Here is a 27,941-nt window from a genome sequence, read left to right as displayed (position 1 = left end):
CATTGGCTTGGGACCACTCATGCTAATTTAAAAACCAAAGTGTATTTGATGCTTTATCTCTGTGAAAACCTGTTTTAAAATTCTCAAATATGTCTTTTGATACAGTTATATTTCGAAGCTATATATGAATATATTTTTTCCACTACAGATTTCAAGATGGCTTTTTGTCATTGTCAGCTTCCATTGAGATTATCTCCTGATTTAATTACAACTTACATTCAAACAAATCCAATTGCAGGGGGAGCAAGGCAAAGAAGGCACGCAGATGGACCCATTGCTGAGCTGCGATCAGATGGAGGTGGAGCTGGTGCCACTGGATGTGGAGCTGGTGCCCGTGGAGATCCAGCTCGTTCCCGCGGAGGAGGAGGAGGAGGAGCCGCCCGTAGCCATCGAGCTCGTGCCGGTGGAGGAAGGCTGTGGGACGTTCTCTCAGCCGCCGGGGGACTCCTTCGAGTCTATTGAAACATACACCAAAATGCTGAGCGACAAGGACCCCATGTTCACGGCGGCAAGCACTCCGTACCATCTCAAGTATCACGAGAACCTGCGCGACAGCTTCTCGCTGGCTTCCGCCGAGGGAGAAGGTCAGTTGAAGGCCAAAGTTTGCAATGAATTGAGTTTCCTTTCCACCCGGATCAATTGTTCTATTGTTTTGAGGTTTACTTTCACAATGGATGCGAGTGAAATAATCTTCTTAATGAAGCCAAAGATTTGTCTGACCCTGGATAATTTATCTCAAATAGAAGCGTTGTGGCTTGGAATATTCTGCAGAAATACAAATAATTAAACTTGGCTTGTAATTTTGGAGTGCTGTTTTGATTTTTCTTTAGAAATTTTTTTTGGTTTTCAGTGACATTGTGTTATTCAGTTTGGTATGTTTCATTCATTGGTAATGAGAAATGTATTGGTTATTTTGATAATGCTCTGTTGTTCAACCTTTCTGGCACATGATGGAAACTAGTAGGCTTAATCGAATGTATTGCATTACTGTACCTGGATTGTATATCAGTACTTAAAAGTAACATCAAGTGTCTTCAACAAAAATAGTTGAAGTTTTTCTTAATTGCCCTAAATGTTGGCGATTATGTAAATGCATGGTTTACATATTTTTCTTTTAATAACAATTAGGGCTGCAACCATTGACTATTGAATCTTGATTCCGGTGTTGATTACTGAAATAGAAATTAGCATTCAATTACCATATATTTTGCACAAGTGAACAATTTTTCAAACAAGAATCTCAAAGCACTTATCGTATAAAAACTGTAAGACCAACAGAACAAGAACTCTCATACTCAGAAACACGCCAACATATACTAACAATACACCACAAAAATATTAATAATTGTAACTATCACTTCAAGAATGACGTGTAACTATAAAGCAGTTCTATAAAATCAGCTGTAACTCTTAAACCAAGGTAATTACACTATGATTACTTACAAATACCATAAATTATTACTCTGCAGTCATTTTTTAATATTGGTGTCAATTTCATTTGTTGTTTGACATCACCATTTTAAAATGGCTCATGATGAATTGTTTATGTGAAATTTATGTACTTTTTTACTTTCGCACCGTGCATAGCAACATATATTTTAAAATATTTTAATTAAATAACTAGCAGCACAATTTATTCAACCAGTACGTAGGTTTCCTAAGGGTATATTAACATGTGCAGAATATAAAGCAGCTGCTTTATCCACTTAATATTATTTTGACCCTTTTTCACATGCATTGTCAAGTGAAAATATAATCTGGTATTAAAAACCAACCATATTAGCGCAATAGCAATTCAAGGTATTCAGTATTTTTTGATTGAAAATGTGTGTTTTTACAGGGCTGGGACTGGATGATGCCATGGTAGAGAGCCTTTTAAAGGATGGAAGCTTACCGATTATAGAGGATGTAATGGGATCTGAATTCACTAACCTTTCAAATGCAGAAAGACAAAAAACAGGTTTGTATTCATTTGAAATGTGTTGCTTGTGTGTGTATATCATAGCCAAAAGTCCTTCCATGTATAAACGAGTGTTGGGTGGTATTCATCTCCGTTGATGGCCCTGAACCAGTGGTGGAAATTTCACATTGCTGCGAGCTAGTCTCAGCATATAGTGTACTGTATATAGGTTGGGTGTTTATAGGTTTCATCTTTAAAGTGAAAGGTGACTAGTTCAAATCTGGTCAATCAACTTGCCACTCGCTCTGGGATCATTGTCACTTTCTGAGAAGTCAGCAGTAGTTGTTTGAGAGAGTGGCCCTCGCCATATGATTGTGTAATTTTCACCACTGGCTCAAGTTGACAAGTAGGAGGTGAGTCTCTCCTATGTTTCCCATGAGCAGGAAACGACTTTGTCTCCACAGTATATACATATCTAAGAATAAATGAAAATGTTTTGACTGAGATGCCATTTTCTTGATTCTTGAATGTGTTTCCAACACAGGAGCAAGTGGAGGTGGAGCTGAAGAAAAGAGGCCTAAAACAGTGACCAATAGTGCAGAGCAGCCACCTGGAGAGAGTGAACAGGAAAGTTTGCGACGTAAACCAAGACAAACCCGAAAACAGCAGCAGTTGACAGAGCAAGGTGCCTCCACCAAGTATGCTTCAAAATCAGACTCTTGTGCCAGTGCCTGCACCAACGCAAAACCCTCGGGTGGGAAGGGCAATGATGTGTCAAAAAGCCATTCGTCACACAATGATGATGGAGAGGAATACCCAGAGCATGCAACTCCTAAAACCAGGCAGGTGCGTTCAGGCTCATCGCAGGATGGTGAGCAAAAGTCTGCGGGGAAAAGTTCATTCCTGAAACAGTCTGAAGCTGAATCGGCAAAGAGCAAGTTGGTTGCAAAGCGCAAAACAATGAGCATTGAGGAGCCACCCCTGTTTGTACCAGACAACCTGCTTCCCGCAGTCAAGAAAGATGGTCCGAAAGATCATAATGCCAAGTCTGGAAATGCTAAAGCGGGCAGGATGAGATCACAGAAGTTCGAAGAAGAGAGCAGCACGGACCTGACTGAAACAATGTCATCAGCCCTTTCTGATGAGAGTGACAGTGAGAATGACCCCAACAAACTTTGGTGCATCTGTCGACAGCCATATAATAACAGGTGAATGCTAAACACATTTGCAGTTGATTTACTTCACAGACCCAGCCCCTCTTGACATTGATTGGTTTCTATATCACATGTTTGGAAGATATGAGACTGGAATGTTTCCCTCCCTATCCCAATTACACTGCACGTAAATGTGCATGCTCTACTGCTTATTGAAACTTACAGTAATTCGGCGTTATTTTCTCTAATTCTATTTTATTGCAGTCATTAATAAAGTTAGTGGATCCATGCTCAAATAAGCAAAGGAGAGGTATTAATCTCTGCAGGCTGCCCTGAGCCAGTGGTTGAAATTACAAATTATCAGGATGGATGCAAGTCTCTCCGTAAAACAACCACTGTTGAGCTCCCGGAAAGTGGCACTTATTTTTTATCAACCACGGAGAGTTGATGGGCTGAGTAGAACACCGAGCGAGATGATAAAGAGGACAGTTGAGTATTTATCTCCAAAGTGTTAGCTACTGTTAAATGGAGGAAGGATGTAATAAGAAATGGAAGTTGGGAACAATGTACAAATGTGTCACGTGGTTATTTGGATACTTCATTAATAAGTCATTAATTGTGATTAACCAATCTGGAATGCAATCTAAGAAGGAAAATATGTTTTTATAGAAAGTGGCATATCCTGAATAATAAGCATAGGTCCCTATCTAGAAAAGCTTCAACTAAGTTAAGACTTTTTCAGAATTTGGTTGTTCGGTGAATTTCTTTTTATTGAAATATTTTTGTTATTTGTTAAAAATATTCATCGGGAAAATCCCTTGCGATACAACATTGTTTGCAAGGGTGTCCAGGGTACCGATTGACACACATGTAGCAAATAATTTTAATCTGGAATTTGTGTTCTTTTTGGAGGAAATATTAGTATTTGGAGAATTCCAGCACATCTAAGGGGATACAAATCTGGACCGAAGAGTGAAAATTCCACTTACTGTGCTGCCATATTCTTGCATCCTCACACTCCAACAAATTGAGTTTTAACAGTCTGTGATTATATTGGTGTGATTCACCAACATCGCCTCCAAAGTAATAGTTATAGGCATGTGGCACCACGTCCGTTTGTGTGGTGTGTTTGGTGTGCCACTTTCTTTAATTCCCCAACTTCAAAACTTTCAAGGTCGACATTTATTTGAATAATAATAATGCAAGTTATAAAGCGCGCAAATTTGCGGATGTAACGGCCACAACTTAGAGGCGCGGAGACAAGCTCAGAGTCGCTCGAAAGCGTGGTTATAGAGGTGAGTTTTTAAGTGTCTCTCTTGAAGGAGACGATTGAGGTGATGCTGCAAATGTACAGAGGGATAGCGTTCCAGACTGTTGGGACTACCACCCAGAAGCGGCGCATAGACATGACCTTTCTGGATCTTGGTATCAAGAGGAGGTCGTGAGTCTCGCTGCGCAGGCATCTGCCTTGTGCTGAGCTGCAAGTTGTCAGTAATGAAGAAAGGTACGGCGGGCAGGCAGATGTGTGGCACTTGCAATGCTTTATGACATTGAAAGACTGAGTACAAAAGAAAACTATTTTGGGAATTATTTCTGAGTGCAGGCACTTGTTTTATGGTGGAATGGTACTTGTTTCCGACAGGTTTATGATTTGTTGCGACCGATGTGAGGACTGGTTTCATGGTGATTGCGTTGGAATCACAGTTTCCCGTGGGCGGCAGATGGAACGCAATGGCGAAGATTACATTTGTCCAAACTGCAGCTCCAAAGAAGATGAATCCAAACAAGGTAATTCCTCTTGGTTGCATGGATCATAGGCAAATGCCTGATGTCAAAGTGTCTGCCAGAGGAAATCACGTGGGTCAGTAATCATTCCCTTTGGCAGCCTTGTGGTGTAAATTCCATATTGCTATTGCAGAAGCCAGACTTTAGAGGATGACCAGTATTGACCTTCCACAAAATGGTACTCATTGTGTCAGCTCAATTGTGATGTTGAGTGAACCCAGCACAAATGTTAATTCACCTTCCAACTGTGAGTCGAGCAATAATATATTATAGTCTGGTATCCAGGAACACCTCAATCACATGTGTTCCTTGACTGGTAACAAATGTTGTACTTTCCATAATGTCCTTCGCATGTTCAGCTCTCCGTACTAAATAATGAACTTACCACTCTGCTTTTTAATGCGTTAAGAACAAAAAAAATCCTTAACCAAGGAAGGCTCACTTATTCTTAAGCACTCCTAGGGAGGTCCTGCATTGGGATATTTGGGCAATCAATAAGTATGGTTCGAGTGGCATGAAAACACAGTATGTGATTAACATCCACGCGTAGTAGACTCAATGTTAGGCATTGAGTATTATCCCCCTGCTGCCCTTCTGTATTCGTGCTACCTCACAGCACTCGGTGGTCTGTGATCCACTCAACCTACTTAAAAGCACTTAATTAGAGGCGTGTATGTTCATTTCGCTTTTACAATGTGAGAGAAAACAAGTCCATACGATTATTTTGTTTCGTTTAATAATCATTCACATTTACGTGGTTATACATTTTTAGCACAGTTTATATGATTTTTAAAAAATATTTAAATGTTAGTGTTTATTACAATGTAATATATTTCATTTAGCCTGATTTTCGAATTTTTCAGTTTTAGTTTACGTCTGCAAAAACATAGCTACCCTATTTTTAAACTATATTTTGTGTTTATGTTAATTATTTTTTTATACACCAAATTTGTCCCCTGTTTGCTTGTATTTCCTCCAGGTCTCCCTTGCAAAAACGACATATTGTCCCAGTGGCGTCTCACCCAATTATAAATAATGGAAATAAACTGAGTCACAAAGTTTTCGTAAAGCGCACATGATAAATTATAATGAAACGTGAAATGTAACAAAAGTGCGTTCATAAGTATAGCATCATTCAGTGATGCAGGAATTTGCTAAACTACCAGGTCACACATGTGACTACAAAAGCAAAAGAAGCTTTAAGTGCAAAATTATTTAGTGATTAATATAGTAAAAAAAAAACTGGTATAAGTGCCGGGTTTGGTGTTGCACACCTGTAATAATGTGACTTGGAGGTTGGGTTGATGGATCATACGTGGATGAGCCATGATTTGCGTGAGACTCCCACCTGCGGGTAAGTGAGGTGGCTGTAGGAGCCAGTATGGCAAGCGGCTTTTAGATACTTCTTTTGGGGATTTCATCGTTCACCGCTCATGCCTTTGGTTTCTTTGGGCTGCCTATTGTATGACTACAAGATAAAACATTCAGAAAGGAATGGTTCTACCCTCCCAAGTAGGACCGTGCTGAAACAGAGTCTTGAAGACTCAATGAGGCTTCACTGGGTAACTGTAAGATTACGGTCGCAGTAAGTTAGTCATTCTGAACTCGTGCCTATTATTGTTTCCAGTTAATTGATTGTGCATCGTAAGATGACATGTAGTTTCTTATAAAAATAGCAGCAGTCAGTTAATAACTGGAAACAATGTGGCACGAGGTTATTGTCTCTGCGGCACTTTGTTCTCAGCCGGCGGGGCTGATCAGGACGTGCAACTTGGAGCGAAAGCCGAGAGCAGCACTACCTTGTCCGAGGCGGATGCCGGGGCCATGCCAGGGAAAGGGACGCCTGCCCAAGCGGCCTTGCATGGCATGAGCGACGGACCCATGCCAACAAACACACAGCAAGGCAACATCAAGGGCAAGATTGAGAAAGCGAAGATTGTGTCTGACATCACAAAGAAGAAGAAGAGGATATTAAACAGGGTAATTGCACAGTCGTCAGACCCTATGGTGCCGTGGTAAGAGCATGTGACCTGCAAACGGAAGGCTACAAGTCATTATCCTGGTCGGGGATTGACTCGGCCCATCATCACTTGAGGGTTAATTAACTGAGTACAATTTATTTGAGAAGGCAGCAGTGGTGTTACCCTGTGGAGAGACTGGTTCACACTGAGAATGAGTGTTCCACCCCTGGCGCAGGGCTGCCAAAAGAGATCATTGCTGCCCAGTTGATTGATTGAGCATAGATACATTTTAACTTAGTGGAAATTACTTTTGATCATTAAATTCGGCAGTCACTTAAGTTTGGGCTGAAAATACAGGATGCATTGCAAGGTAACGGAAACATGTTAGTTGTGGGGAGACAAAGGTGGCTGGGTGTGGTGTTTTTGCTTGTGTTCAAAGGTGTTTACTAACAGCAGTTACCCCTACAACCTTGAAGGCTAATTGAGGATATTTGTCTTGTGCAGTGTGCTGGTACAGGGTGTACAAATATGGCAGCTCCAGGCTCTGTGTACTGTAGCAATGACTGCATCCTGCGACATGCAGCTCACACCATGCAGACCCTCCAGAAAGTTCAAGCCAAACCTGCACCTCTACCCAGCATCACAGGAGATTCCAGCTTATCTGTGGTCAGTATACTTTTAAAATTTTAAAATTTGAATGGTTGTAAACTGCGGAAGATGCAATTTAGTTTTTAGGTTTTGACATAGAAAAGGATGTGCAAGCATAGATTAATAATCTACATTTCATCTTCTGTTTTTAATGTTATTGTTTTATAAATAATTATTATATATAAAGACAAATGCAAATGTTGAAAGATCTTGATAAAATAACTTCATTGGTATTTTAATAGAAACTGTTTTTTTTTTCATGAAGCTGACAGTTACCCCTGATATACACGGTGAAAATATTTCGTATTCATGCCAAATTCTACCATCCACAGTTCTAGTCTAAAATTAAGCAAAGTATTTGTTTTGTATAGCATTGTTCATGCACATTGCATCTCACAATCGCTGAGGAGCCACAGAACAGCTGAAAGGCTGCCAGGCGTGGTGAGCTGCCATGAACAATTACTCTGCAGCGTGGTTGTTTATACACGTGGGAGGAAACCAGAGCACCCGGAGAAAGCCCACATGTGAGGGAGCAACATCTTGTCCCATACAGAAAGAACAAGATATCACGCCACACTTTGCTCTACTGCGTTCTACTGGCAAGCGAGGGTATTGCCCCTGGATGCCCATGGGAAGGAAGTTGCTCAACATTTACCTGGTCCACCATCCCTCGCTTCCACAGCGCTATAAGTATAAGCATCAAACAACCGCAGGCAGGAGGCAGATCATCTGCAGCCTTTGCTTGTTTGGCGTGAAGTCTCTCCCATACTAATTTTTACCAAAATTATCTTGTGGTGCACGTCTGGCTCCACCTCCCCTCTGGATGGGGTGGCCAGTGGAGCTGTAAAGTGGGCCACCATACCAGTCATTAGACTGTGAAGGAAAGTGAACCTAGGTGGCAAATTATTTGTTTTGGATATTTGGTGGTGTAGGACCCACTGCAACACCCTCCGATTGCCAGTCCAGTTGTAGCAACACGTCTCAAGGTCACAGCCTCTGTTTTTTTAGGTGTTCATCACCTTCCTCTATGGCCACTACTGGGCATGGTGACTGAGGCATACCAGTAATCAAACAGGTTTAAAGACGAGGGTTTGTGGATTTTTCTGATTTGTGAAACTCTAATACCTACTGCATTTTGAGGTGGCCATAAAATGGTATGAAAGGAAATGGCTTCTTTAAATCCATATATGTAAACGTTTGAGTGTTGTCTTCTCATACGTGTGGGCTTTCTTCGGGAATTCCTTCCACATGCAAAACACTTTTTGAAGTGAATATGGCTGAACATGGCTATGCTGGACTTTCCTCAAAATGAGTGGAAAGCTCAGAAATTCCTATTTATTGCATGTGGCAGTAACATTTAACACATGCCTAAGTCTTGGACAATGCACTTTATCATCGCCATGAGTTGTTGTACTGTAGTTGAATTGGGTCCTAATTTGTGTTGTGCGTAACAGCAGGCTCCTGGCACAAGGCTCGATGCCAACCCTGCTTTGCGAAGGAACTCAGGCGATAAGCCTGTGGTGGTGTTTGAGCGCAGCAATAGGGTGGTGCTTATCAAAGCCAATGTGATCCATGTGCCTAAGCTTGGAAGCCTTGTGAAGCAGCCACAGCCTGCAACCAACGCTCAGCTGGGATCAAAAGCCAACATTCCCTCATCAACATTTTACAATACAGGTAACGTCTACACACTAGCATGAACAGGCAGGTGTTTGTAAAGGTTTTTTTGTAGAGGTGGCCTGATTAGCTGTAAAGGACAAGCTCATTGCATTTTTAACAAGACCAACTATTAGTATATTTTGGTATTGGCAAAGGAGGCCTCATGATGTAGATGCTTACCCCGAGCTCTCATTGCTCTGATAGTGCATTGTCTTTGAACTGTGCGCCTTTTGGCGTCATCTGGTCGAACACCATATGAGACGAGGCTCTAAGAAAAGCTGTCTCGGGTGTGGACCAATCAATTTCAAGGAAAATGCATAAATTATCAGAGTATTGTTTTTTATTTGCATTTGACTGCAAGTATTGTGGTTAATGTTAACATATTTCCTTGCAAAAGGTGTCAATTTTGTTGCCACAGAAAAGAGGAAAAACCCTATTAGTTTCAAGACCAACTAAAATAATTTGTATACAATTCTGAACATTTGGCAGGAGCCATTGAAGTAGTATCCCTGAGCCAGTGCTGAAGATTTCACATTGCTTGAATAGGGACCAGTGTACAGCACAATCACTGTTGATTTTTCAACAAATGGCACTTACCAATTGGTACCAATTTTACTGATCTTGGAGTAATATAACACACATCTCCAATTAGTTTCTCTTTTTAAATTATTTGGAATGCATTGTTGTTCCAAAACAAGAAGTTGCCTCTTGCTGTCAGACTGATATATGTTAGCCTTCTGAGCAGAGATAGCATAAACTGCCCTAGTACCATTTAGCATGCAACCAGGCTTAGAACCATAGTTAACTGGGGCTGTCTCATGATTGCAAATCCCTGTCATTTCCAAATACTTGGTTTTGTTGGTTCAGGCTGTTTAGTTTGGTGGTGAAACTAAGTCAAATGTTATGCTGAATTAGGAATCTTAAAATATACCCTCACCAAGCCACTTCCTGTTGTTTTCAACAACAATCAGGTTATATACAGTGCTATTAACAGAACGTGAGCTTAGAATAGCGGTCGTTAAACTGATTACAAGACATGCAAGCACCAGACATTTTATATTTCTAGCAAGAGACAGATGTGTTCTGTCATGGTCTGGTGCAGTGATACAACACTGTAAGGCAAACTGTGTTCAGCCCATGGGTCATATTTTGTTGGACTTGTAACTAGTTGGTAATATCTTGTAGGCTTCTTGTGAGATAGAATAACTGATTCAAACTTTCGATCCCCTTCTCTCACAGCAGCTACCTACACATTTTTACAGCATTTAGGTTTTTTTTATGAAGCATGGCGATAGGATTTTTGAACAAGATTATCCTTTTAAATGCATAATTGCAACCTTTCCTACTCCATAAGCTATTTAAATTGTTGTATTTTCGAGTAAGGATGTGATTTGTCAGTCCTGGAAACGAATGGTTATGGGAAAGTGTTGGTGAAACACTTAGATATTATCATGTGTTATGAGAAACACAGTCCCTCTGGGCTGCAAGGTGGCTAAGTCATGCTCGTAGAGTAAATGTGTTTGTGTGGTCTGTGCAGAGTTTTATGCGCTATCTCCTTTCTAGGCTTTGTTTTCTCTCAGTACAATCGGTTTCCTCCAGCATGTAAAGCACTTCGAAATAATCACGAGCCAAAGATTTAAATGTGGGTTCTTCCTCAAAAACGTTTGAGTCTCAGTGAGGCTCCCCTGAAAATAATAATGAGGATATATCTGTATGAATTTTTATCTTAAAATTTTAGGGAAGCCTCATCAGTAAATATTGTTGTTTATAGCACTGCTCTTAATGCAATCTTTTATTTGTTTTTCAGCCAATAAGCAAAAAACAGATTCCACCATGAACAACAAAAAAGACACGGTGACCAAAGATAAGAAGCCAGAGTTAAAGAGAAAATCAGAAACACCCACACCTGCTCCCAATGACAAGCTCATCCGGAGCAACGTGCGCCGTTCACTCGGAGACATCTTTGCAAAAAGGTAAAACAAGAACAATCGTTTGATTTTGTGTAGGGTTCTTATGGGCGCTATATTCATCACAATTTATATGGGACCATCACGATGGCACATTCTCCTAATCCATTGCTTTGGGGATGTGTGCTGCACATCCTGAACTGTGATAACCCAAAGCCTTCATGGATATGAGGTGGCCACTAGATGGCAGTCAATTAAGTAGGTCAATGACATTTGTCTTAATTTCAGTGTCCTATATTTTGGGTTTCATCCTGATACTTTTTTTTGCACAGATGTAAAAGTAAAACTATTTATAGTGGAAGTTGACCAAATATCTCAAACATGATCTTTCTAAAATAGTTTTGGGATTCATTGAGGCTTTCCTTTAAAAAATAACATCAAAAAGTTTTCCCATTCATATGATCATGGGGTGAGGTTCAGAGCCAGTAGTGGAAACTCCACATTTCTATGGTAGGGGATTGTAAATTCATATTATCAATATCTCAACATGTTAGATAGTGACGAGTCTGCACCTATTGAGATCTGCAGACAGTTTGAATTTGTGCATACATTTGTATTTTTGAGCATGGACTTTAAACAGTACAAAATGAGGGCCTGGTGTTAGTACAGCAGTAAATGTTGTGTAAACCACTTAATGTGTCCTGAATGTGTGTCCAACATTACATATTTATATTCTTGGTTCTTTCGGTAAAGTCACGTAGATAGAAAAAAAAAAGCATTTAAAAAAAAAAAATCTACGTGACTTTACCGAAAGAACCAAGAATATGAATTCCTGCAGTCACGAAAGTTTTAAGTCAAAATTACATATTTACTATTTACAAGGCATGTAGCAATGCTTCGACTCATTAATTCCCGTGCTCAACATACACGCATTGAATCAATAATTTGAGAATAAATGTACGATTCATGCACATTATAAGCCAATGTTATACTTTTGTCTCATGGGGTAAGTACATGGTACAAATTATATAGCCACAAGAGAAACAATGCAAATAAGTAAAAAAAGCTTGCCAGAATTTATTGATTCTTGAGTTAATTAGTGTCCAAATTGTTTGTTATTTCTTGTATTTATTATCTGCCAAATATTTACCAAAACTCAAGCACAGCACAGATGTCTTAACAGCCACTAGCCCACCCCCTCCTTCTGATCGATTGTGGTGTGCAGCATGACACCACCTTTGTCTCACCTTCCTCACTGACCCTCACTGCACTTCACCTCCTACTGTCTCCTTCTGCTATTGACATTTGCCATTCTAGGAAAATTTATTCCAGCTTCAGTAGCACACAGCCAGTGCCTGTGTTGGTTTTTAAACACTTCAGATATTTGTTGCCCTGCTGTAATGTCACTTGTGTGTCCATGAAAGGGTTTACCGATCGTACCATTTCATTTTCGAGAGAGTCGTGCATTGGTATGTTTGGCCAGTTCCTTTGAAACATTGTTTCGCATTTCAGAGGAATCCCGAGCACCAAGAAAAAAAGCCCATGTATGTAACATGGTAACACTGAAAGGTCCACACAAATGGGTTCATTAATCCTTTTAGCCATAATACCATCTCCTGGCCACCTTGCATCCTAGTGTCTTTGGGGAGTGATCAATCCCTTATCTCTAAGATTGAGTATTAATTAATTGTTCATGAACCCTGAAGGGGTGCTGGACTAAACTGCCTCCGAGTGAGCCTCGAATGATTGTGAGTTTTTCTCACTAACCACAGCACCATCTGGGCTAGTCAGTATTATCACCTCTGCTTTTTTTGACTAGGATGAAAGACACAAAGAGTCTGAAAATTTCAGAAGATGAAGCATTAAAAGTGGCGGATGAAATTGAGAAAGAGCTTTATGCCCAGTTTCAAGATACAGACAGTAAATATAAGAACAAGTATCGGAGTCTCATGTTTAACCTGAAGGACGCACGAAATCACGTATGTTTACGCATGCATCATCATGAACACTGTTGCCTGTCTATTTTTGCAGAGCCCACAATATGTTAATGTGCCATCAGCTTTGTGTTAAAACATTTGTATTAATCGATACATATTGACAAGGCTTTGTTTTAGTAATGATATAACCTAGGAGCGGTGTCAGATGAGCTGATGCGCCTGCATTCACACTTACACAAATTCATTGAATTGCTTGCCATGAGAATGGACACTGTAAGTGAAATTATGCAAAGGCAAAGTTGAAGAGTAACCTCTTCCGAACAACTTAACTCCCACAAAAAGTATCTACTGAGTCTCATCAGCTTTCACCTTTGACGCCTCCTCCCTCGGGCTGAACGATTAATCGATTTCAAATCGAAATCGCAATTTGAAACAATGCGATTAGCAAATCGCAAAGGCTGCGATTTATTGCGATTTGAAAAGTCCTATTACTTTCCTATTGGAATTGTTTAATTTAGTATTATTATAACTTTATTTATTTAACTTTACAATTGCTTTTTTCAATTAAAAGTTGTAATAAATACATGTTGGAAGCAATTTATATCTTTTAAGTTTTCATCCTTGCATTATAATGTATAGAGCAGTTCATATTTTGATGGTATCATGTGGTAATGCTCCATCACATGTTTTAAATCTATTACACAGTGAATATTGAACTGAAGCGTGACTTAATTTTTTTTATCGCAAATCAAATCGCAATTGCAATGTCTGCCAGAAAAATCGCGATTAGATATTTTCCCCAAATCGTTCAGCCCTACTCCTCCCCCTGCCTGCCTCGATCCCACCCTACTGATTACAAAACAAACATTGCGTGAACTCTGATAATTGTCATTATGCTGCTTAATTGAGACTTGGGCAGTACTCAACCGTATTAGTGATTCCAAGTCTGTGGTGGACGTTTATAATTCTAAGGGTTGGAACAGATCTTTCTAGGATAACATTTCATAAAGTTGCACTCATGCTATTAATCATAGGGGTTCTGAACGGCTGACCGAACACCCAGTTGGATTTGTACTCGCATCCTTGTGATTGTGAGTCACAATTCAGCAGGAGTCTTTACATGGAAACAGCATGTTGATGTGCACAGAATAATGTTTTATTGTCTTGAAGACTTATTTGTCCTGAGGTTTTGATTTCCTCAAGGGTTAGTTTAAAGTTATAATATTTACAGATAGTAATTTGAGTTCAGAATAAATATTGGAGATTAATTATTTGATGGAAATTGTGTGCATAATGTTAATATTGTGTTTTTTTTTGTAGGGCTTGTTCCGTCGGGTTTTAAGACGTGAGATCCCACCACACAAGCTGGTTAGAATGAGCCCTGAGGAGCTCGCTTCCAAGGAATTGGCTGAGTGGCGTGAAAGAGAGAACAAACATGTAAGTCTATTCCATGATCAACCTTCAAAATGCTCTTTTGTGAACTTTCACGTTGACGGCTACATTGCTGAAGCCACTTTGAAAGCAATAGGCATTCATCGAAGTGTACTAATCTCAAGTTTAATTGAGCGACTTCAACTGTTTGCCGTGAAAACTCATGTTAAATAGGTGTATGTAATTTACTTTGTTGGGACATATTTGCTTGAACTTGAAACTTGATATTTGGCCATCAGGAGAGTTTTGGTATGCTGCTTCTATTTCTTTCTCCGCGATGACATAGGGCAAATAATCTAACATTGTGTCCCCAGTTTAAGTCGTAATGTAATTTTCAGTCATTTGATAATTTGATGGATCAAGACCTCCCCTACTCGATCTTGATTGTGGGGTTTGATTGACCAAACTTCATATTGCTCATTGTTGGTCGGTGAAGGGAGTCCAAGACATTCACTACCGATGTTAGTAGTGGTTAGGAATGGAACAGTGCACAAACCACCGTCATCACACCAATCAATTAATCTGGTATACTATTGGGATGTTTGCTATTAAACAGTGTTATAATAAAGGTATGCTTGGGATACATATTAAATATGAAGAGGACTTAATACTAAGTTTCATATTTGTATTTTTTCACGGACAAAAAATGCATATTTAGATAAGCAGCGCTTTTTCAAGTACATCCACAGCCCAAGACCGTCAGCAGTCGTGTCATTTACAGGACATTGCAGTGAGGGAATATACAAGAGAAAAACTTAAATATTCATCAACATACGATAAATAATTCATGTTTAAATACAAATAAAATATTAAGTAAAAAAATCATATCACACGCATGCAAATAATCCATATATGGAGCATCAGACATACTGTAGCATATTAGCATTTTGAATGTTGGCAGAGGTAATTCAGTAGTATGGCCTTAAAGCACATGTTAGAGAAGGTAAATTAGGAATATTAAGATTGTTTATGAAAAAATTCCAAGGGTTAAGTTGGCCCTCTGAGTTGGGATTTCAACTTATAACCTTACGATTGTGAGTTGTGTCTTCTAAACAAACCACGCAAAATAGGTAACACATTTATCGGGACTAATATGTGAAGTCAATGAGGATTGATAATGTTAAACCTTACTACATTGCTACATAATAGATTGTGATATTACACACCCGATCATAAACAGACTTCCTTATTTTCGTTGATAAAGTGACAGAACCCATTCTTGCATAACAATAACATTGAAAAAGTTATTCCATACATGAGCTGGTGTTAATGGTTCCTTATGAAAGTGAAGGCTGGAAATCTATTAATGATTTTGTATACCTTGTGTTAAGCTGAGGACACATTAACGAAATGTGAAACATTGCTTATAGAAGGTTATCTCGAGGGTGTTTTTTGATGGGCTGTAGTCTTCTTTGTGACTTTTGGTCTTTTGGCTTCATGTTGAAAGAGACAGCTGCTCTTTGTGCACACGATATCCATTCCAAACACAGTAGAGGTGACTCGGTAGCTTTAGAGTAGTGTGCCCATCTTTTGCAGTGCAACATTTGCTGGTTTGAACCCTCCAGCAGTGTTTTGTTGCAGGCAAATAATCGAAAATCATGCCGTCCTTTACAGTATACATGAATCATGCAGTTGTGTTTGCTTGCTTGGGGGTAGTGTACATCCATGCATTACATTTCACAAGGAAAAGGCTACTCTCGTAGACAAAACAACCACCCTTTGGACTGTGATGGATAAACACTCCTAGCTGAAACGTAACACAAGCTCTTTAAAAAAAACGATGCTATGTAGCCGAGTGACATTGCTCTGTTTACAATTAGTGAAATAATCCCTTGATTTAAAATATCCCACGGAGTTGCATGAGGGATAAACTTAGTCATAGTTCTTTACTTGAATCGATTTCACCTCGATCTATGTGGGCAACTACATCAAACTGAGGAATAATCGTCAGAAACATACATACTTTTTTCCAAAATAATATCTCAGGCAAGTTTTAGCCGATGGTGATGGAGGCTTGTGTGTTTGTGTGAAGAGCGTCACAGTGGTTTGCATGCTGCTCAGCAATCGGTGACATTGCGTTATGTTCCTAAAGATACACATGGGAAGCAAATTTTCTCTAGACCTGTCCTGGGCCTTGCATAGTTTGACAGAGCTCTAAATTAGTACCGAGGGTGATTTTTGACTGCTCCTCCGAGGGAATCGAGGAAAATGGGCTGTGGTGTTGGTCACACTTCTGTTTTGTGCCCTGACGATTTTGGGCAGTCACCAGCATTAATTGTCCCAACTAGCTGTAAGCCTTCAGCAGGGGTGGTATTGTCTTTTCCAATTCAAAAGGTAATTTGGGTAATGCAATACATGCAATTTTTATTGCAAAAGTAGAAGTGTGACTACATCAACAGTACAGTTGTTGCTAATGTAACCATTGGAAATTTGCAAAGGATTTGGAACTGGAAGCTTAGTGGTAAGCATTATTTTTACATGAATTATGTTTTTTCTTGTTGTGTGTATGCAGACACTAGAAATGATTGAAAAGGAGCAAAGAGAAATCGAGAGAAGACCAATTACCAAGATAACTCACAAGGGAGAAATTGAAATAGAGGAATCTACTCTGCAAACTGCTGTTGAGGTCATTCTCAATATCCCACAAGCATAGGTGTAATTTGTGTAAACTGAGGATTTGCATTTAAATGAATTCCTTATTTAAATAAGTATAGCGCTATGTTACTGTTTTAATTCAGAGTAAAGGTAGCCTTCATACGGCATATAATTGATTATGTACATTTAGCTATGGTGGCGATTGAACACATTTAAATGCCCCTTAAAAATGTGCCGATGGAATAAAAGCAAAACAAAGTGGCTTATACATTGACTTTATTTTACAGGAGTCTACTGACAGCGAATCCACACTGACTGAAGAAACTGAAACAAAAGTGCATGTTGATACCACTGAGCAGCATAAACTTCACCTTTTTGACCTTAATTGTAAAATATGCACAGGTAAGTTCTCAGTGTATTTGTGGTTTACATGTGACCTCCAAAAATGTTTAATTTCTATATATTTTTTTACCCTCAAACGTATCGAGATTGTGCTATCGGCATCATATCATAAGATGTAAAATCAAATTGGATATCTGCAGAGCAATGCAACCCTTTGTGTCAAAGAACAGACCATTGAAGTGGATATCACAGAGCTACTTCTGAGATACTGTCTAGTTACCTTTGGTCCACACATAGAGGGCAGGATTTCTCACTTGCTCAGCAGATGAATGATGTCTGTTGCGTGACATTCCAATCATTTTTTTTTATTATCAGTCCTGGAATTTAGGCAAATTAAGGGCGGAACCAATGTTAATGTGATGGGTTTTTTGTGCAGTCTTAGATGACCGCACTAAGAATTTCAGCTCTCTATACTAAATCAATTTTAATCACAAACGCCTGCCTAGATTTGAACCCAGGGTCTCAACGATGCCAGCTCAGCACCCTGGCCTTTGAGCCACCCGGCCACCTCATGAAACCATGATTAATAGTCACAATGTATATTTGTATAATAATGTACATTTATGATAATTGGTTTTTTACCCTTCTATCTGGCAACAAAACTGACACCTTTTTACAAGGAGTCATGTTTGCATAGACCGCAATACCTGCAGTCATAATACAAACAAAAGAACATAACTGATAATGTGCACTGTCCTTGAAGTTGATTGGTCCACACCCGAGACAGCTTTCCTTAGAGCCTAGTCTCACATGAGGTTCCCATAGTGAATGTACATTTAAATTGTATGTTAAGATACAATTTAAGTATGTTGGTGCGTGACAGTGATCACATTTTGTGTAAATATATATTTGAATCATTTATAAAAATGTAAGTACAGGGTTATAGAAACACTGTAGCATTACATTTTCTTATTTAAGTTAGGCCACTCGGTATGGTTTCGCACACCAAATATGGTGTATGCTTAGGCCCTTCAGTGGCTGTTTGTTTCTAAGTTATTAAGTTAATCTAAAAGACAATTTTATAATGATGGCCTTTTTTAGTGTGCTGTCACTGATGCCCAGTTTGAGACCATCAGCACGCAGCACTTAATAATAAATACAAATTCACAGCTTTGTTTACGTAGCATTTTCACACGAACAGTCAGCTAAATCTACAGTGATATTCTTAAGGAGGGTTGGTGAAGTAAAACGGGATATAATACAACTGAACAGATTTTAACCTGAGATGTGTCTGAAAGCAGTAAACATTAAAGTTGGAAGTACATACATCTTGTACGAAGTAAATTTAAAGAAAAGTAAAGCATAAGTACATGAATTGGAATGTCTTTCCTTCCCTTCTACAGGTAAAGTAGCACCGCCTGTTGAGGAACCGTCAGCCAAAAAAGTGAAAGTCGCCACATCTGTTATACTGGCAACTAAGAAAGCTGCCGCAGAGTTTGAATCAGCCGCTGTGACTGCACCTGGTCCATCTAAAGCAGATGCTGGAACCGCCAAGTCAGCAGTTAGTGTGTCTGCTTCATCAAGCGTGAATGCCAACCTGGAGGAACAGCAAACCAAGTCCCCAGTGTCTGTTCTAGCTGTCAGGTACATTGCATGGGAGCACGATTACAACAGGCGTATATGTACCTGAAAAACACACTACATATGCTCATTGTAAATAAATTAAGAGCCGTTGCAGAGCCACTGGATTATATTTGCGTTTAAAAATGTGTACATTTGATAGGTCGGCAGAGCAGTCAGCAGGTGATTGCAGGGCCTATTCCTTCTTGGATGACATCTGGAAGGGCTTTGTCAACATGCAGAATGTGGCCAAGTTTGCCACAAAGGTGTTTGCAGTGTCCGGATCTTGTGACCACATGGCAGAGGTAACTGTCGGCTCATGTATGGAGACAAAAACCATTAAAATACAATATGTGGAATGCATTTGCTTTTGTCTATATCATATCAAATATTGTTACAGCAATGAAGTCATTTTTATTCTGGTAAGGATTCTTATTACATAATATATATTTTTAGGACCTTCCGGACACAATTGAAGTTGGTGGCAGGATAGCCCCAAAGGTCGTCTGGGATTACCTTGAAAAAGTAAAGGCTACAGTGACTAAGGTAATCCATTTTCATGATTTATTTTTCAAGTCAAAAGGCAAAGTATTTCACAATGCTTATAAAAAACAATAAATGGGGCAGTGATAATTTCCTTGTGTGACCAAAATCCCAAATTTCCATGACGGCTTGATTTCTCCATAGCATGCCGACTGTTGACTTCCCACCGATATGTTTCCTTTTTTACCCAGAGGAATGATGGGCTAATTCAATTGCAAGAGAAACACTGCCGCAGAGTGCTTCTCATGCTTCATATGTACATGGAAACACTGCGGGTGTTTTAACCGTTAAATAGACGCCGTCTGCTTCACCGTGGATGTTAAAGATCCCAATAAGTTATTCGAACAAGTGTATACCATAAAAAAATACTTGCAAATTACTAATGGATGAAGCCACACGTGCAACATCACCCCTCCTGGCAGACTGTGCCCGTCTGTCTTGTGTTTCAAGAATGGTGGGAATACCAAATGCAATAAATTATTAAATGCCCAAAATAAGGCAAACTTTCAATGAAGTAAAGACGTGGCTAAAGTTGAAACCATGAAAACATTTAGTCTTACAAGAGAGATGCCAGATTAATTGGTCGTCATAATAGAAAATATTTCCATAGTAGGCACATTCCTGTAATATACTGTTTTCATGGTAAGGGTTTATCGATCACAGATTTGTGTTTGGTGCCAAAAACCCCTGGGCTGTAAAGTTACCAGGATATGGGGGACTTTTGGTTATTATCTCCCCTTGCATGGATTATCTCTCGGTGCTTCATTTTCTGACAAGTAAAAACATTCCTTAAATCCCTACCCATTTCAAGACTCCTCTGAGAACGAATATTTAGATTTGAGACTCCTGAGTAAATATAGTACATTACGATACTACATCAGAAATGTTGTGCTTCCAATACAGCTTTTATTTTTTAAAACATGATTTCTATTACTGATGAAATATCGGGCAACATTCATATGAACCTTACTAGACCTTCGCTCCGCAGACTCAGGTTTGCATTATAGTATAGCCTCATTCCACCATTTTCTGTTTATGAGCTCTAATTATTACCTCTACCGAGCTACATCCCACACCCCCTCTGGCAACAAGTGGAGTGCACATGGTCATGCAACAGCCGTAGATGCCCCCCCCCCACAACAGTGGCAGAAGAGTGGTTATTGCGGCGCATCTGGTGCAATTAATGTATGCTATACACATATCCTGTGTAGAGGGAAACGCAACAATTTTGCCATCACACTCGTGGGACGGTGGATTGAGATTCTGGGCAGGATATAAACTGAAATTGTCCCTATCTCTGGTCTGCCTATCTCTAGTGTGTTTATTCCATACACTCAATACATGCATACACAGACGTACACACATACATAGCCTGCATAGACTGTTTGGGGTAGCAGCTTTTTGCGAGCACATAATGAAAATGTAACGGTTTGTTACGCGCACAAATTTCACGAAACGGACATTGTTTGAGCGCAGACTTGGCGGCCCAGAGCATAACTTATTTATTATTTGTATGACGGTCTGAACAAGTGTGGCGCCTTTCAGCCCAATTCTGAAGGTAGGGGGAGTTTGAATGATTCGCATGTGGAGAAAGCTCCAGATGATAGGAGCAGCCATGAACAAACACCACTTGGCCAAGACAATCCTGGTTCTGAGGACGATCAGCAAATCTTGGGACATTCTCTGTAGAACATGGCGCCTCTCTGGTCAGGTTTAAGGAGAGCGAAGAGATGTGAAGAGTGAAATGGCACACAAGGTGGTGGTCTGGCGAGCACCATGGCCAAATCCATTTTAATCCCCAATCCTAATGTTTACAAATGCACCAAATATTAATTTAAGGCTGAGTCATCCTAAGGGAGTGCCAGGACCATTAAGGATATCACTCACCACTAACAATTCGGGTCACAAGGTTTTTTTGCAGTGCACAGCTCCCCATACACTCGCAAAGACCAACATGCATTTTCACGCAAGTGCACACACACAGCAGCAACATTAACAGCCTCATTACCAGCAGCAGCAGCAAAAAACCACATCAACAGCAGTGGTGGGTCTCGTGGGGAGACTGGCCCCTGCCATGAGAATGTATAATTTCTACTGCTGATTCACGACCACCTATTTAGATGAGCACCACATGTGCACAGGTACATGCACATACCTACACAGGTGTGTGTTTCATCAATCTTAGCCTGATGGTTGGCCCATGGGTATGGGTGGGGCTTGTGTCTTGATAAAATGAAGCAGCAATGGCACCTTTCCATCACTCCACTCCTAAAATTGGATTGTCAAGCAACATGCGAATAAGCCCTCCCACCAAATTCCGTGGGCTAGGGGGGGGGGCAACCCACCACAATCATGAAGAGTAAAAATATGCCTTGGCAGGCAGTTTCCTGGTTGCAGAACTACCAGACCTATTTTTTCATGTGGTGAAAGTTTCAGCGTGGTATTTTCTCTCATTAAGTGGGGTTTATTTTACTTCAATCTTTTGGACACATTTTTCTTGAATGATAATACACTGCCTGTCACGTGTCAAAGAGTAAATTATTTAATTGTTGAGGCCATGTAAGAGCATACTGATATAAATGGGTGTTTTACAGGTAGGAACAATGTTCCACACTGCCCACCGGAGATTTTTTGTCTGTCTGATTGTCTGTCCTGCATAAATATATATACTATAAACAGCTCTTTGATTGGTGGAGACCTACTGTCGGGTATGGAGAGGGGAGGTGCCGAAGGGAGGAGGGTCAGGGGAGGGGCCTAAGGATATGGGGGGGGAGTCACGGGAGAGGCCTGAGGGAGGGGGGGTCAGAGGAGGGGCCTAAAGGAGGGGGGGTAAGGGGAGGGGCCTAATCAAGGGGGAGGGGTCAATTGTTAAGGGGGCTGGCTACCTGGCTGGCTGCCTGGCTACCTCAAGTCAAGTTATCTTTTATACAGGTAGGAACAACAGGTTCCACACTGCCCACCAGGGATTATTTGTCTGTCTCTTGCATATTTGTCTGTCGTGCACGAATGCGCTGTCCAACCAAGTTCCTACCTGCCCACTCCGAAGGAACGTGTTTACAGAACAAAAGTGTTAATATATCATGCTTGTCACATGCATGCATGAATATGTAGCCTTCTTAGCTTTGACCTAAATGTCATTGGCTTTCAGAATCTGAAGCATGCATACATTTAGCCTTGTCAGCATTGGCATTGATGTAATCTGCCTTCAGAATCAATATTTAGTATCGGATTGATCAAAATATTCCTTGCTTGGCACAACATAATGTAGTTATAGTCAACTTATTTTATTTCTTGAGGAAGTGTCTTTTCACATTGCGAGACCCTTTGTCAAATACATTTCATCTCGTATATTCATTGTACATCACATATCCATTGTCTCACATTGTTGGAATATATAGTTGGATATTTATCTTCTGGTTTTTCTGTGCATAGCCGGTTTTTCAGCCCTTTTGTATGTCCACTGATGGGTGAATGACCCGCCCAAGTTCACTTGACCTGCTTGATGCCAAAATGTGTTTCGCTCTCATTCCTTTTAAGTGGGTGTATAATACCAAATGTAATACATTACAACTTCAAACTATTAGATTACATTTTTTTTATTCCTGTCTGCAATCAATATGTAGCTTTTTGTAATTGTAACTTCGACTACACATTCTTTATGCCAAAATTAGAATCATTGTGTATTACACATGCAGAATATTAAACTTCTCATTAGTCATTTGCAAGGTTGTATTGTGTCTTAATAGTGCAGCAGAATTCTGGGAATTCAGCACTTAATCCTGTCACGTATATTGTCAAACATTTAGGAGTTAGATTTTGATTTAAAGCTTTCGTGACTGCAGGGATTCATATTCTTGGTTCTTTCATTAAAGTCACGTAGAAGGGAAATAATAAAATAAAACAAATAAAATTTACATGACTTTACCGAAAGAACCAAGAATATTTAGGAGTTAGTTTCAATTTTGTCCGTTCTTTGTTTTTGCCAGGAGATCTGCTTGCTTCGCTTTTACCCAGCCACGGAGGAGGAGAAAGTGGGCTACGTGTCACTCTTCTCCTACTTCAGCAGCCGCAACCGCTTTGGCGTTGTCGCCAACAACTGCCAGTATGTGAAGGACATGTACCTCATCCCTTTGGGAGCATATGACGATGTGCCAGAGAACCTGCTGCCTTTGGACGGCCCAGGTGAGATGACGGTCAATGTTCGATGTGTTAATGTGACGACGCATGCTTGCAATCCAGCTCCGTGCAGGTGGGGTTAGTAGATCGTGCAAGTTTCATTATGCAGTGTGAAATATGCGGTAGATGTGATATGTCCACTTGGTGGCAGCAGAGAAAGGGGGTGGATACCTTTTCATGGAGATAGAATAAGCATTGTCCTGGAGTATTTCCATTTAAAATACCCAGACATTTTCATGGAGTCCTACATTCAAGACCCTCTTGAATTTTTTTTCATAATTCTTTTTTTTGGGGAGAAATGGAATTATCTGTATGATTTGGATTACCATTTATTACTTATCATATTACTTCTAGCATTTAAAATTACTGCCTGTATTGACCATTTTCATACGTCTATAATCATCATCATCAAACTTTTCTTCTCCATAGTATTCTTGTGCAGATGCAGTTGATTTGATGTCGATATGTGACCCTGCCTTATATCTCTCCTTTTGGTGATACCAGGGGTCGGCAACAACAATAACAGAATTTTTTTTAATCGGTAAAAAACTCTTGTCAAGGGCAACAATGCATGTGAATGCAAGACGGTCCTTAAATGAAGTCACGAAGCAGTCCGTCCTTAGAGCCACATGCAGCCTTGGAGCCACGGGTTGCCGACCCCTGGGTTATACTTTTGAGCATCCTCCCACTGTGCCACACCATCAGTATCCTTTTTCAAAGGACATTGCCTCTCACAGCAAAGTGTCTTTATCAAGCATATTTTTCCTAATGTCTTTTTATATATGTATACTCTTAGATATGAATTCAAAACCCGTCTGTCAAACGATTTTATTTGATGCATCTTGTCATCCTCGTCTGCATGGCTTTCAGGCTGTGATCTATTGTGTTTTGTAAAGTGACAATTTTATTGATCCATATGTCATACCTGGCAGTGTGCATTTTTATTTGCATTGGTCAGCATTGTAAAATACCAGCATGACTCGCAGGTGTGGCCAATGTAGTTAATATGATGATTAATAACGTACGTACAGTTTGCATTAAAACTACGGACATAAACCTGACAATGTCACTCAAAAAGACCCATAATTTGTTACGTACCTAACCGTGGTCTACTTTAGTGTAGATACAGAATTGGCAGTGGTAGCAATTGCTTGATTATATTTTTTTGTAGAACATTGGTTATGAAGTCAACCATATGAAATTTACATTGACAGCCCCTTTGTGAGTCCACTGCTGGGGAAAGGCCTTGCCAAGCCCTTTTTGTGGCACATTTTGGTTTTAACATTCTTCACACTGGTAAGTGTGGGTTGGTGGCCCAAAACCGGTTTAGATATCACCGCTGACGTTAGCCATGGTTTGGAATTGAACTCAGGGCAACTCAGTTTAAGCGCAGTTTACTAATAACTGTGTCACCGATCCACTCCACCATATATTAGTTTGACAATGTAAAAGCAATCAGTTCATTGTCATTGATTCTTTAATGGAATGTCCCATCATATTAAGGATATCTGTTACAATTATAATGCACACTATTATGAAAGATAGGTGAAGCTTTCGATCATTGATTGTCAATGCAATGTATGTATATATCTGTAATCGAGTTTTAGATGGACCAGACGTAATATCACCTGCGTAGAATCCAGCACCTTGGAGATGGGGTTGGTGGATCATACAAAGATTAATTGTCAAGTGCTATGGGACTGCCAGGTTATTGGATTAATAGATGGTCAAGAGATGAAAGTATGTCAAATGGGTTTTGTCACATGTGGATTTTTATTAGTATAATTGCACCTGCATAGGTGTTGTCCAAGTTCTTAACTTAACCTCTCACACACAAAAAAAGACTATTCTGTAAAAAAAAAAAAGTCTTGAATCAATGAGGTTTTCGTGCATTAACAAGGAATCGTTGTTTTCCTAACATACGTATCTTCTGAAATTCGTTCGTCTTCAGGATTGGAGCAGACGCGACCGAACATGCTTCTTGGGCTGGTGGTGCGGCAGAGATCAAAACGGAGGCTGCCAGGCGAGCATCCCTTTGACGCACCAATTCTTTATGACAAAGAGCACACGATTCTGAACAGTCCCGATGATAAGCAGAAGCAAGTGAGCTCTTTTGAAAATGAATACCACCACTCCATTCCAGAGAATGATAGCATCGGAAGATCAACTAAGTATTCAGAAGAACCAAGCAACTCCTCATTTGTTGAAGATGGCATATCACCACTGATATCGATGTATTCTGCAACGACGACAGGATTCTATGGGACAAGCGATTACACTACAAATTCTCTACCACTGCCTCCGTCTCCACCACCGTATGTTCCAGAAAATAATGTTGACCCAATTGTCCAGAATTTTGCAAATTTGGGTGAAACTGTCGAAGAAGAGCATAACACCGATGATGATGAAGCTTATGACCCTGAAGATGAAACACTTTTTACAGACAACACCCGGCGTTTTGGCCAAAGCTCAGGCATGCTGTCAGTACGAGACAAGCCTCCTGACATGTCCATGGACACCTTTCTTGATACCATTGTTCCACCGGCGAATGTCAGTCTCTCGGAACAACAGACAATTCTGGATAACCTCAAGAGACAGATTGCTGAGGAGAAGCGGAAGCTCGAGGAACAGGAGGCGAGTCTTCGACAAATGCCGCCACTGCCTCTCCCGCCTAACGCTGCGGAGAATGTGGAGAGTTTGTCCGTCCAGGTGAATAAAAGCAGGGACCCACGGCAGTCGGGGCTCGCTAAGCAACCGCAGCTGCTGAACAAAGCCGAGCCAAGTGCCGTGGCTTCTCACAGCTCGAGTGACGCTGTCTCAGACCAGCGATATGAGCCTGCAAACGAAGTTCCAACTGAAGTCAAGGGCAAAGGTGTGGCACCGAGTCTGCAAAGCTCGCACCTCTTGGCTAGTAGACATGACGCGGATCCAAAAAGGGATTGGAGAGACTCGAAACAACCGTCGAACTTGAGCCAGAGTGAGAAGCGGTCTGGTGCTGACAAACCTTCAGAGCCCTCCGGTTCGGGAAACTCCCACAGGAACTCGTCCAAGGAAAGAGAGCACCGGTCACGCCGCGATTCAAGCGAGTCGCGGTCACAGCAAGGGAGCCACCGGCGGTCAAGCGTCAACAGCGGCGACAGGGGCGTCGAAGACCGTGATCGGCACGAGCAAAAGAACGCTCGGGCCAAGGGGGGGCACACGGAGCAGCGCTGGGACCGTGATCGCGAGCGCCAGCGCGGCTGGAGCGATGAGCGAGACCGGCGCCGGGGGTGGGACGGTAGCAGCGGCAGCGACAAAGACTGGGGCCGAGAGAGGGAGCGTGACAGAGACAGAGACTGGGAAAGAAGCTCCAGTGAGAGAAGCCGGAGTAACCGAGAACGGTCGTGGAACCGGGGCAGGGACTACGACAGCCGAGACGCGGGGAGGAGTCGAGACAGGGATAGGTCCAGACACTGAAGTGACCGACCGATAACCTGTGCGCTGACCCAATGGGGGGGGGGAGAAAAAACTCACTTGAGACCAGGACACTGTTTTGAAGTCTTGCTGTTATGCTGACTGATGCATCTCAAGTCGAGCGGGCATCGGTCGCAGCAGGCTATCAAGAAATGCGTTATTTGATGAGAATATAGTTGGACTTGAAATGTTTTTGATGACTCGCACCACAGGCTGTATTTGTTGTACATACAATTCAGTATGATCTTTCACGTGTTCTGAGCTGTACAATTATTTTATGGTGTTCGTTGACACTTTTGATAAGCAAATCTATTACCAATTTTTCATCAGGAGTTTGCCGGCCTCAAAAAGTTTTGTTATAAACATCGGTAATTCAATACATTATCTTTGTTATTGCTTTTGCAGGTTGTTTTGTGAAATTCAAACTTATTGGATGTTGAAGAACCATGTCACACACATGTTAACTGATGTTTTGTTTGTAAAATATGTTTATTAAAAAAACATGTTTCTGTATTTTCTTAATTCTGAATTGCTTGTGACAAATTGAATGTGATTTTTTAAATATATATAATTAGAATTTTAAAATTAGAGTTGTTTTTGTGTTCTCCCTACTCATCTAGGAATCATCCACGCATCACATGTAAATTCAAGTCGTATCACTGTTGTTAAAGTTCAGCTTTAAAACTGTTGGCAATGATTGAACAAAAATATTAAGCCAACCTATAGCATATAAGAGAGATTATTTGTATTAATAATAGCTTAATTTAGATGACTTCAGGTTATAAGGTATACGTTAAAGTTTTGCCATTTTTATGTACTGTGTTATCACTTTC

The 27,941-nt window shown here is 40.5% G+C and overlaps 1 protein-coding gene across 3 annotated transcripts; it reads left to right on the top strand.

Moving 5' to 3' along the window:
• The first annotated feature begins 160 nt into the window (after positions 1 to 160).
• On the top strand, positions 161 to 27,941 carry LOC144935841 (uncharacterized). 3 transcript variants are annotated; one of them, XM_078862648.1, is made up of 17 exons: positions 161 to 584; positions 1,841 to 1,960; positions 2,445 to 3,108; positions 4,697 to 4,842; positions 6,584 to 6,819; positions 7,305 to 7,466; positions 8,906 to 9,122; positions 10,912 to 11,077; positions 12,831 to 12,990; positions 14,269 to 14,385; positions 16,892 to 17,005; positions 17,262 to 17,376; positions 18,720 to 18,960; positions 19,100 to 19,241; positions 19,393 to 19,482; positions 23,466 to 23,661; positions 25,607 to 27,941. In XM_078862648.1, exons 1-17 carry the CDS (start codon positions 266 to 268, stop codon positions 27,109 to 27,111), a joined length of 4,710 nt encoding a protein of 1,569 aa, XP_078718774.1. In that variant the 5' UTR covers positions 161 to 265; the 3' UTR covers positions 27,112 to 27,941. The 3 variants fall into 3 exon arrangements, with proteins under 3 accessions (XP_078718774.1, XP_078718773.1, XP_078718775.1); XM_078862647.1 differs by having other exon boundaries at positions 162 to 584; positions 8,903 to 9,122; positions 25,607 to 27,940; XM_078862649.1 differs by lacking the exon at positions 1,841 to 1,960 and having other exon boundaries at positions 162 to 584; positions 8,903 to 9,122; positions 25,607 to 27,940.

The sequence above is a fragment of the Lampetra fluviatilis genome, chromosome 14 (assembly GCF_964198595.1).
Source record: "Lampetra fluviatilis chromosome 14, kcLamFluv1.1, whole genome shotgun sequence".
NCBI lineage: Eukaryota > Metazoa > Chordata > Hyperoartia > Petromyzontiformes > Petromyzontidae > Lampetra > Lampetra fluviatilis.
Note: the sequence above shows the minus strand (reverse complement) of the source record. Positions and strands in the feature narration are given on the sequence as shown.

Bases quoted from the DNA above. Each gene is read 5' to 3' on its own strand.
- LOC144935841 (XM_078862647.1), top strand. From the start codon at position 266: ATGGACCCATTGCTGAGCTGCGATCAGATGGAGGTGGAGCTGGTGCCA. The intron at 585-1,840 runs GTCAGTTGAAGG...GTGTTTTTACAG, and splicing joins GGCTTCCGCCGAGGGAGAAG to GGCTGGGACTGGATGATGCC. The intron at 17,377-18,719 runs GTAAGTTCTCAG...TCCCTTCTACAG, and splicing joins TAATTGTAAAATATGCACAG to GTAAAGTAGCACCGCCTGTT.